The following is a 12,096-nucleotide window of genomic DNA, read 5'->3' on the forward strand; positions in this document are numbered from 1 at the left end:
GCCTTCTTGATTTCAGCGCAGGGAATAATCCATTGTTAGGATGAGAAGAGTCCTTCAGAATCTTTTGGGCTCTTAGGAGTACTCTTCTGGAATAGATATCTTGTAGAGCAGGGAGTTGAGTTCTTATAGTATCGCTCAGCTGAGCGCATCACTCTCTGCAGAGTACTACAATCTCTAACTGTGGAGTTCCCATTCCAGGTGCTACCAGTTAGAACACTCTCAACCGCTGAAGTGTAGAAGGCCTTCATGATGGATGTAGAAACTTTGAATTTCTTAGCTGAAGTAGAGTCGTTATCTGGACTTCTTCAGAACATGAGTGTTAACAGTCCATGTTAAGTCTTCAGTAATGTGGACACCAAGGTATTTAAAACTTGTGACTCTCTACAGGTTGCCCGCTGATCATTAGTGGGTGTAACTGTAGTTCTGCTGCTGCCTTCTGTAATCCACTACCATTTTGGTTTTATTGATATTCAGTGTCAAGCTGTTAGATTGACACCACTGTGCCACCTCATCAACCTGATCCATGTAGAGCTGTTCATTGTTGTTACTAATCAGGCCCAAGATTACTGTGTCATCTGCAAACTTGATGATGGAGGTATGACTACTGTTGGCTTTGCAGTCATGTGTGTAGATGTTGTACAGCAGTGGACTCAAAACACAGCCTTGGGGAGCACCAGTGCTGATGGTTAGATGAGTCAGATGTCAGACCCCCCACTCTAACCTAACTATCTAATTATATTATTAACTTCTAACTATCTAATTATTATTATTATTATTATTATTATTATTATTATTATTCTCCTAGCAATTTGGAAATGTTTTAAAAACATGATCCACTGACACTACCTTTTGATGACTGATGGTGTTTTCTAGTGAGGAATCATGGGATCAAGACACGTCAATTTCACTCTGTTGGAGAAAATTAATTGAGATAAGCATGCCATATTTTACAGTGAAAATCAGTTAACTATGAATTAATGGATGGATACAGAACTGAAATGATAGTATGGCCATGAAGACAATATTGTGGATTTCACTTTTTTACCAGGACACCTGACTGTCACCGACAGGACTTTTATCTTGAAATGTTCAAAAGATTTGCCGGAAGTCTAAATGACCGGAACTGATGTTTCCCGGTAAATTTGGACTAAGCGCGCAAAGGTAGCAGGAACTCTTTAGGTTCCCCTGAAAAAGTTGTTGATAAACAAAAGTACAAGTTCCAAAACCAGCAACTGTAAACGACCGAGCTAATGTTATTCTATTTTTGGCTCATGATAGCTTGGTATAGATAGCTATATAAAAGGTTATTTGTTTTGGAGTATCCAGACGAGAACAACCCAGGACCGATGATGGATATCGAGGGTAATTAGCCTACACTATCAACATTTCCATATTTTGTTGTAAATAAGCAAACAGCTTTGCTAGGATTCTTTGTTACGCGTGATAGGATAACATTAAATTGACGTGACGTTCATGCAATGACTTAAACTTAGCACTGACTAGCTAGCATACTGTAGCCTACGTTTGTTTGCCACTGTCTCAGTTGAGACCCAACTAAATCAACAACGTGTACGATAACGTTAAACAATTTAAAGTCTGTACTAAATGTCTCCTGACTTTCGAAAGGCCCTAGATTTCGGAAAAATCTGCATTAATTGTGATATTAAGGGTATTAAAAAAAAAATCCATTTGGTATCAGTCAGTATTTCCTCTTAAAATACATCAGTTTATTAATGTTTTCCCTTATTTTGTTGTTCTCAAAACACCTGCAACTACATGCATTTATTCTGTGAATGGGACTTGGTACAATATTGGTACTTTACACATTAAGCTTAACTATCCATAGCATCTATTCTAGTTCCACATAGATTTTTATGGTCCTACTAGCTACCCCACATACCATTTCAGTTGCTTGAAAATGACACACAAATACAAACACGCCTTGTTTTATCATTATTATTGTCATGGTCATTTGATGTGGAGACTTTACATTAACAAATTATTATATTTCTAAAGAAAATACTGATTGATGGCAGGCGTGTCACAATAAAGGGGTTTTGAGACCCTCGATTTTTTCTGAAACTAGGGACTTCTATAAAACCATTGAGACTGTGGTACAAACTTTTAACGATTGAATAGTACGGAGAACATGTTTGTTTTCCATTCTACAAAGTTTGGTCAGGCTAGGAATAATACCATTTAAGATATGAATGTCAAAACATGGCCTCCAAGATAAGGCCTTTTAGAGAGTGTTTACAATCAAAGGCAAAAAGACTGAAAACAATAGAATTGAACAAAAATATTTTGCAGGTTTTTAGTTATGGAACTTAAACATTGTGTAGGCAAACTTTGAGGAAATTCGGAGTCGGTACCTTTATATGGCTCTGGGTTTACCATTATACCGGTAATCGTTACATCCCTAATTGAATGGTAGGTCTGCAACTTGTTAGTGGTAGCCTAACTCTAATCATCCATTGCAGTTTTGACTATGATATGTTGTCAGCTGTACATCGATCGTCCCATTGTCCAAATCCTCAGTGTTGTGGTGGCTACAGTCCACTGGACCGATCACTTTTCCTTTTACCGGCCCAGTTCCCTGATGGATGTACCTCCTCATAGGTTCATCTGTCCCCGTCTTCTCCCTTTGTCTTCTGGCCCCGCCTCTACGCCTGATGTCGGCTGCGATGTGGAAGGCGATGTTACAGCAGGACGTGAGCCAGTATGGGAGGCTGGAGGAGTGTATAACCTCTATCTGTCACAGTGTTCCCGGGCTGCTGGACTATAGACACTATGTCAAGCTAGTACTGGGCCTGAGGTCTCGGGTAAGGCACTTTGTGTGTGTGGGTGTGTGGTTTTGGCTAGTGGCAAGGATGTGAGTTTATAATGCAGTGCTGTAGTATTGTTTTATTGTAGGAATATCATCTGTCATAATGACCAATGCATCTCTCGTCAGGGTGCAATAGGTAGCAGAGTCGGTCTCTAAAATATTTTCTTTCTGTCTCTAGTTGATTTTAGAGTTGTGCCGGGACCCTGAAGCGCTTGCCACAACAGCCATCCTCACACATCTAGAAAGGCTACCAGCGCTAGTCCAGTCTGCCCCTAACAGGCCGGTGAGTTGTATGCTTGGCTGGTAGCATTGCTGGTTGCATGCTTTGGGACTATACATACAGCTTTGATTGTTAATTTAACCAGGTTAATTTAACAAGTGTTTATTTTCCTATCAGTTTTTAAATCAATACACTGAGGCCAAAACATTTATGTTCATGTAAATATTCTGAAAGAGATTTGTTTGTGCCTCCTTTTAGAAAAGGGATTTGAAAGTTGAAATGACATTAAGCAACTTCGAGAATTTAGTCCAGACCCTCCTTGATGACCCTGAAGAGAGAGAGCTATTTTACCAGGTGAGACAAGGAATCTCTACCAGTGAAAATAATTGACTTCCCACTGTGACATGCCAACAGTTTTTTTTTTTTTTGCATCAATTCTTGCAACTGTAGGAAGAGTTTCCCAAACAGTATGGCGCACAATATGACCGAGCCCTGGAGAAACTTATGTGGGAGTTCTTGAGCAGACTGGACCAACTATTACCAGTTCCAGATTTGGCACAGGTATGATGCATACTCAGCAGAGGTTTATAAGGAGCTTTTGTCATCTGTCATTCAAAGAGCAGCTCACAAAACAAAGATGCATATTATTGGATTTCTGAAAATATTCCATACGCCGATATTTTCAAACTTATTTTGGCCGATACAAATTAAACAAAATAATCCTTTAATTTAATTTGTAAAAAACCTTTAAGGGTCTTTCGTGTACTATAATTAGCCTTATACTCTTATTTTGATGGACTAGTAGTCACAGATATGGGCATAAATATTCCCCCCCATAAATGCAAATAGGCTGACACCAAACATAATTTCACTGCATTTCTTACATCCAGTAACTATATGCATGTGACCATAAACTTCCTTGTATCCTTGTAAAATATGCGACAGCCGTGGCGCCTGCACCGTGCGCCGGCGACCCGGGTTCGGTTCCCGCCCTGTGGTCCAGATCCCACCCCGGCTCTCTCCCATTCGCTTCCTGTCGTTCCCCACTGTCCTATCCGCAATAGGGGCATAGAAGCCCCCAAAAAATATACTTTAAAAAAATATATATATATATGACATTTTCAAATAGAAATGTAGATCTCATTTCAGATTTGTATGATGCTTCATCTGAAACCCTAATAGGTTGTGCCAATATATAAGGAATATCGGCAGAAGTTCTCATATCTGCTGATGCTGATAATACAAATTTTAAGCAGTTATCTGCCGATACTTATGTCCTACTGATAATATCATGCATCCCTGTGCAAAAATGATCTAAAGTTTCAAATTTGAATGCACCTCTGTATTTGAAGCATTGTGTAGTGTGTTTCGCTTTGTTGTCGCTTTAAAATTCTTCCATTAAAGGGCCTTTGTGTCAGCTCACCCTATAAGCTTTAGGAAACTGCCTGCCTCAGAGGCTGCTCTGTGTTGTGTGTCTCAGACGGTGTCGTGGCTGGCGAATGCCCCGGCGGTCCTCGACGAGTGTGCCAAGTCCGCTACTCCGCCTCAGCTCCTCAGAAACCTCCTGCAGCATGAGCTTGTCCTCGGTCATACTGGCCCAGGGGGTAGGTGCAGCTATGCCTGTGTCAGCACAACACCACTATGCACCAGTGCTTCACCATTATCTAGGATGTTTAGTCTGTGGATATGGCTGTGTTGAGAAATAATATTATACAGTATGTGATAATTACGGTATTAAATGAGTAACTTGAAAAACTATGAAATGGTTTATGATTTGTTTTCAACTTGTCTTACTTATTAGCTTTTGGGTTTGCCTCACCTTTTCTGTAAATGACAAACTTGTTGTTGTTGTTGTTGTTAGTATCCATACCTCCCCGCTCAGGAGATGATGTCTACTCAACGTCCCTCCCTCCCTCTGGCCATATCCAAGAAACTCATCAGCCAGGATCTGACCAAACTGCCGGCCGCTCAGTTCCATCGCCACCAAAGTCCTATCAACAACAACAGAGGCAAACCAGTTCACCCATCGACCCTGTGATTGGCTCCATATCGTTGATGGACATCCAGTCAGCTGTAGCATGTGCCGGGCTCAGAGAGAAGGGTTGTCACCCTGAGCTCACCTCACATTGTGATGTGGAACCTGACGCACCAGCCCAAGGCTTCACCAACATCAGACAGAGAACTCATTCAAGACCTGCCGAGGCTGCTGGGGAAGAGGAGGGACATGTCCGGAGCGAGAATGACCATGTCCGGAGCGAGAATGACCGCATCAGAGTCCATGACTGTAGAGTGGTCCATCAGAAGAGGGGATGACTGTAGAGTGGTCGGAATGAAGCTGATAGACCAGGCTGACAGGGCACTGATGGACCAGGCTGAGAAAATGGTCACTAGCGCGATGACCCAAGAAGAGGACAGGACGTCTCTACTGCCCTCCTGTTTGAAACGTCAGCCGAGAGTGGTCCTCCGGCGAGTGGACGAGACAAAGGTCACGAAGCAGAGAGATGGTGGGATCGCAGACATCACACAGAAAAGGGACATCTCGATGTTGACCTCCTGCACGAGACGCCAGCTGAGGGTGGTCATCCGGCGGCTAGACATGTCGTCTCCTGCCATTCAGGCACTCTTAAAACGACCTCTAGTAGCCGTGCCTGAATGCCAAACGCAGAGTCCTTCCACAAAAACAAAAGGACATGTGACTGTGAACAAGAGCAAGAGAAAGATGAAGAGAGTGGGCCGCCGGTCATCTCCCGAAAAGACATTGCTGGGCTCAGAAAATAAAGAGTAAGGCTGAAGTTGTGTCTTAACATAAGGCTTTGGCAGTGAGCACGTAGTATTTTCAAATCCTGCTCCTGCTTGTCTTGTTAGATGACACTAGGGTTTGGCTTATTTATGACCTAAATAACTAAGATTTACATTGAGGAGAGTAAATCCAAAATCATTTCTAATGTTTTGTAACGAAGTTTCCAAATTACACTTCAGAAAATGCCTTTAAGTCAATACACATATGTAAACAAACAGATCATGAGGTTTACCAGGACACCAATAGTGAAAATGATTATAAAATATATTAGAGAAATTATGGTTTCTGTGTTAAAAATCAGACTAATCACATACAGACTAATCTATTACAGTAAATTAATCATGGTAGGGTATAAATGCTGTATTTGTACATGTTTTGACCAAAAACGGGCATTGCTGTGGGTTACCAGGTGTAGGATGAAGACATACAGTATAATACTAAATCCATGTGATGTGGAACCACTGAACCAACTGTTTCGGAGATGTTATTGATTTTTTACATATATAGTTAGGTAGACACCAATGTTTTAAACGTATATGTTTTAATATCTTCATGTTCTAAAAGCCTTTTAATGTAATTTATATAACTTGCTTGAAGTGATTTAAAATATGCCAATAAATGGGTTATTTTGTAATCCTCAGGAACATTGAAGGACTCCAAATCATTTCCCAAAGGACAAATAGCCCAGGTGACCATTCACTCTGCAGTTACATTTGTTCCTTTCTGACATCTGGTGTGCGTTTCAGATCGCAAACATAGGGCGAAGGTTTGCAAGCAGGTTTCTGACGAACACTTGCTAACAGTCTGAGGAGGTAGCTCTCTGCAAACACACAGTGGAGCTGGGCGAAGTGCTACTCTTCCAATGGAATGTTTCATGAAATCGTTCAGATGTAACTGTTCTAAGAAAACATGTTTGCCATGTTCGCCACTGTTTGCCAAATTTGAATGCACCTCTGTATTTGAAGCATCTTGCTGCATAAGTAAGGTGTCATTTCAGTATGAGTACTCAAGGCCCTGGTGGGTTCACCACCATTTGGGCTTCAGTTTTTTTTAAGTAAAGCTTCCTCTTTCTTCAGGTTGTTTTTGTAGTTGTTTTTTTGGTTTCATGTAATACTCTCAGGGTTCCTCTTTCCTCAGGTTGCTTTTGTAGTTGTTTTTTTAGTAGCATGTAATACTCTCAGGGTTCCCCAGGTCATCTGTTGGGGATCTGCTCAGCAGGTGTTTTTGCAAGATTGTTTGTAAGGTTATTTAGAACTGTTGTTTAGCTAAGCTAAGTAGCCAATGCAGCTACATACAGAGGCAAATATGTCTTCTGTAGAAGGACAATCAATCCAGATCTAAGTAATGCCTTACACTGGCCCACCAACCTCAACTGAATCCCTCCCTCCCTTTTCCTAGTTAGGGCACTGGCAGCTGCTGAATCTGGAGAGGAAATGGTCGCCGATTCAGAGGATGAATCCCCAAACAGTTTCAGGGTAATGGCAAAACAAAGCAGATGTGACCTACCATAAGTGCAATGGTGAACATTACCTCAGTGACTCAGATACAGTGCTACACACAGTACAGGTTTACCGCGTATTACCTGACAACTAGTCCATCAACCTGATAATTGTTACTTCCTAAGTTTGTTTTCATGTGTCTTGTTTTCAGCTGTTCCTGAAACGTTACTACAGGACAAAGCACAACACCTTTGTACCAACGCTAGAGGAGTTTGTGATGCCGCGTCGACGTGATCTGTCTCCTGGCACAGGACAAAGGCAGTGACCCATACTGAAAGGGTAACAATTTCCTCTGCAGATGGACTCCGATGATTAAGCTCTCTCACTTATCAGCATTAATCTGGAGAGCTGAATCTCAGGGCTCTCATGGCTAAGAACTGATGGCTGGCTGTTTTTTATATATGCATTATGCTATTATGCTTTTTACGGAGCCCTTGAAGGACCATGGTGGGAATTATATATTAGAGGTTAAAGTTTATTTTTAGAGCTCCTTTTGCTGATTGCGAGGGAACACAATAGAAGCTCGAAAGAATAAATACCCACCCCATTAAAAAAATATATCTATTTCCACCATGGTCCTTTGACGGCTCCGTAGCTTTCAAACCTCGTCACTTCCGCACTTCTTTAGCTATGTTACCTCCTACCTAACTTGTATTTTTTTACTGATACGACTATCTTCTTGCATCTACATACTATGTATTTGACTTCCTACAAATCCCTACTTTTGAATTCCTAAACTACCTAAATTACTTTAATATAATAATGAGTAAATAAAGTCTTTCCTTATTTATTTATTTTTTTGATTTGCATTGTTCATTGTTCAGATTAATCTAATTTTAATCTAATTAATCTAATTTTTAACACATTCAACTGCGTTGAAGTACAGGAATACCTTGTGCTACATTGTGGAATTTGGTCCACATGAATCTTACTTCCTCGTTAAGCATTTACATTATTTCAAGTCAACAAAACAAGTGGAGCAGTTTATTAGTTTGTCATTTTCTGTGCAGAGGACAGATTTGTTTTTTGAACAGACTGTTACAAACAGTACGATTATTGATAATATCACAGGCAGAATCATACTCAGGTTGATTTGTTAACTTTCAGAAATGTTTTGAATTCAAAAATCAATTCGAGTGAAAAGTGATCAACCACATAGACCCAGTGTGTGGAAAAACATTTCCCTGAAATGCTCTAGATAGCCATCGTAATCTTGTCTCCAGTGGCTCCACGTCCACCTGGTGGAGTGGTCACCACTAATAAGGCAGTATGCAGTATCCCAAATCTGTAGACCACCCCCTTGGTAACACAAAGCTACACTTGGGGACTGTACTAGATTAATCTGATCAGAAATAATTTGCGCTGTTTTTCATCACACATGCACACACACACACACACACACTTTTAGAGTCTACAGCCCATTCCTCCAGTGACTGTTATGGTTTCCCCAGTGATATAGGCAGCGTCATCGGAACAGAGGAAGGCGATGACTCCACCAATGTCTTTTGGCTCCCCTAGTCTGTAGGTACAAAACAGGCGAACAGTCACACAGTACAATCAAAACACCACTTTGACCTGAAGAATGACCGATGGCTGTGCCATTTTGATAATTCACCTTTTAATGGCCAGTTGCTTTTTGAATTCATCCACGAGGTCTTCACTCTGCCACAGCTAGAACATATTGAAAAAGGGTATGATGGGTTATGAATCTTTAAGGCCAGTTTATAGTCCAGTTCTGGACATTAATGTTACCACGATCCGAAAGTAAACAGACACACACCATGGCCATAGCAACACACAATAGAACAAACTCAAACTCCATTAGAACTTGATAGCCGATAAGAGAATGCGACGGCGTCTGCGCCATTTCAATTTTTTTGATGTATGCGACAAGCTTCGCGACACCCCAGCAGCTTTTTACGTCATATTTTGTTGAGTGACACTTGTCGCCTAGACTATAAAGTCAGGGTTCCCACTGGTCATGAAATTTCTGGAATATCATGGAATTTTGGAAAGTCTATTCCAGACATGGAAAGTCACTGAATTTTATCATTTTTGGGGCAAAGTCATGGAATATCAGGGAATTTTGTTGTAGCAGTTTGAAATTTACTAGCCAAAATACATTAATACAAATATTTCCATGGAGAATTGGTGTACATCTGGTTATTTGCTTTACTGCTTCCTTGAGTATTCCAACTTTGTTTATTCAATGCACATTTATTCATCTCCCACTTTAAAAAGTACAATATTCTTGAACGCTATACATTAGTAAGTATAGTAAGTCATGAATTTTTTTTTTTTTTTGTCAGGGAAAAGTCATGGAATTTTACATTTGACTAAGAGTGGGAACCCTGCAAATAGTTTTTTTAGGTGACTGAAAATATATACCGGTATATTGTGTAGGCAGACACACGGGATATAACAAGAATGACTATGTGAGGGAGTAAGGCTGGTAAACGCTACTGGAATCCTTACCGCAGAACTAAAGCGTGTCTTAATGATGCCTGGTGCCACACAGTTGACCCGGATGTTGCTGTGTGCCAGTTCAGGTGCCAAAGCCCGTGTTAAACCCAGCAAGGCCGTCTTACTCACACTGTATGGGCCCAAACCCTGATCAAAATAAAATTTTAAATATTATTCACTTTCATTTTCCATTTCCCCTGAGAATGTAGTTATGGAGAACCACATCGTCATGCATTTCTTTGCCCCTTGGTGTTAATGGATGATTCAACATGGTGGAGAAATAATGTAAGCGGTATTCAAATCCAGGTAGAATGACAGCATTGAGCACTTTGTTCCTAAAATAATTTCCAGAATACACTAACCTGCATTGGCTGGTACCCGGCGACTGATGACACAAACACAACAGATCCTCCCCTATGAGTGTTGAGCCAATAACAGAAAGCGATGAAAATGGTAACAATATAAAAGTACAGCACTCAACTATGTATGTAGATGTACAGTATGTATGTATGTATGTATCTATCTATCTATCTATGTATAGATATGTGCTTGTGCTCTGCATATTTTCCTACAATCTCACCCTCTTTTCTCCATGTGGGGTGCCACTAGTTTGGTCATCAGGAAAGCAGCTTTCACATTTATATCCAGGATCTATTATATAGATATTAAAAGACATACATTAGTCTTTACAGCACTATCCCCTTTATTCCACAACTGCAGGTAAATCCAGGTTTTCTTTTCAAGACATTTCATGGTAAAACTTGAACAGCCGTTTATGTGGTAGCCAATGTATATCGGTGTACACTGTAGAGGGTGTGTTTGAATAAAATACTCAGAACCTGGAGATCAGTCAGGGTCATCATCCATACCTTATCCCAGACAGCATCTGTTGAGTCCATGATATTTCCAAAAAATGGATTGACGGCTGCGTTATTGACCAAGATGTCCACACCCCCACATTGCTCCACTGTCTTGTCAAGAAAAGCACATCTTGCATTATATTTTCCACTAGGTATGAGTTCTCTGTTCTTATGCTAGTTGAGACAGTGGAGAAGCCTTACCAGTTGCACCAGCTTCTCTCTCTCCTCGCTCTTGCCAGCATTGCATGTGGTGCCAGTGACCTGGATGTTCTTGCTGCGCAGTAAGGACACTGCCTTGTCCACGTTTTCCTGGCGACGGCTGCTCACAACGACATGCACTCCCCTTTGACCCAAGGCCTCTGCTGCAGCCAGACCGATTCTGATGGGGGAAGACAAGAGGTGTGTTGGAGAGGGATTCTGTAAAACATTATTTGAACAAATAGCAATTATTTGTTGCCAAATAGCAACTTGGGCAGAATGTCCACATTTTAATGGATTTAGCATATCTATCACTAATCAGAATAATAATTTTAAAAAAAAAACGATGTAGAGGCTAATATTACTATGTATCATGTATAGGACATCAATTTACAGTATATGCATGTATGTGATTGATTACAGTACATGTGCAGAGTAAACAGTATTAATAAACAAGGTCACATGTATACCCATCTGTGGATGCAGTTACTATGGCTGTTTTTCCTGCTAAGCTGCTGTGTGACATGGTTCTTCGACAGACACTGACAGGGTTCGTCAGCAGGCACTTGGTCAAAGACCTTAGCATACCCTGCAGACAAGCAAACACAAAGTGACGCGAATACATCGAGTTTACCTACGTGAGATATGATTGGCCAAGTACAAGTTTCTTAGTGACAGAATAATGGTATGAGCACTTACTGGGGCAAAGGTGACTACAATGCGCGAAATGTTAAAGCCTAGGTTAACACTGCAGCCACTTAACATTTACTTGCTAACTGCAAACCCCAAAACTATTAGAGAAATTCTAGATAGCCTTAGCTTGTGGACATTAGTTATGAATGAGAGACTATAGTTATTACCAGGCATCAACCAGTTTTCATTAAACACGTTACCCAGGCGACTTTTCACCTAGCCCCCTAAATCCTGAGTCCCTAAATCATGATAGCCTGTTTAGAAAAATGGAAGATTGCAAATTCACCTCTTTCTAAACGGTCAATGCCCGGGTACCGTACAGTCTCGGGATTCGGTTGTGCACCCTTAACTTTCAAGGTGCAAGCCACTAGCGCATTGATTGAACACAAGTACACAACACGAACTCTCCGGACATTGAAAGCGAGACACAAGCCAGCCTTTTTTTTTGATATCGTCAGAATAAAAGTCACTAAATATCTGCAATGCCTGTCTGCAGCGTAACCATTCAAGATCGGAACAAGTAAAATATGGACATT

The 12,096-nt window shown here is 40.8% G+C and overlaps 3 protein-coding genes across 3 annotated transcripts; 2 read left to right on the top strand and 1 right to left on the bottom strand.

The window, feature by feature from the left end:
• Positions 1-1,152: 1,152 nt before the first annotated feature.
• Positions 1,153-5,360, top strand: tinf2 (TERF1 (TRF1)-interacting nuclear factor 2). The gene is made up of 7 exons (XM_048237067.1): positions 1,153-1,362; positions 2,620-2,822; positions 3,006-3,110; positions 3,306-3,401; positions 3,498-3,608; positions 4,528-4,651; positions 4,909-5,360. Exons 1-7 carry the CDS (start codon positions 1,347-1,349, stop codon positions 5,358-5,360), a joined length of 1,107 nt encoding a protein of 368 aa, XP_048093024.1. The 5' UTR covers positions 1,153-1,346.
• A 40-nt stretch (positions 5,361-5,400) lies between these two features.
• Positions 5,401-7,842, top strand: LOC125289499. The gene is made up of 4 exons (XM_048236389.1): positions 5,401-5,828; positions 6,489-6,535; positions 7,246-7,322; positions 7,498-7,842. The coding sequence occupies exons 1-4, from the start codon at positions 5,410-5,412 to the stop codon at positions 7,609-7,611; spliced, it is 657 nt and encodes a 218-aa protein (XP_048092346.1). The 5' UTR covers positions 5,401-5,409; the 3' UTR covers positions 7,612-7,842.
• A 456-nt stretch (positions 7,843-8,298) lies between these two features.
• dhrs4 (dehydrogenase/reductase (SDR family) member 4) lies at positions 8,299-11,979 on the bottom strand. The gene is made up of 9 exons (XM_048236244.1): positions 11,847-11,979; positions 11,338-11,456; positions 10,871-11,048; positions 10,679-10,780; positions 10,390-10,460; positions 10,172-10,223; positions 9,822-9,956; positions 8,962-9,017; positions 8,299-8,865 (listed from the first exon to the last, which is right to left on the bottom strand). Exons 2-9 carry the CDS (start codon positions 11,451-11,453, stop codon positions 8,751-8,753), a joined length of 825 nt encoding a protein of 274 aa, XP_048092201.1. The 5' UTR covers positions 11,454-11,456; positions 11,847-11,979; the 3' UTR covers positions 8,299-8,750.
• Between the last annotated feature and the right edge of the window lie 117 nt (positions 11,980-12,096).

This window comes from Alosa alosa, chromosome 24 (genome assembly GCF_017589495.1).
Source record: "Alosa alosa isolate M-15738 ecotype Scorff River chromosome 24, AALO_Geno_1.1, whole genome shotgun sequence".
NCBI classification, from domain to species: domain Eukaryota; kingdom Metazoa; phylum Chordata; class Actinopteri; order Clupeiformes; family Clupeidae; genus Alosa; species Alosa alosa.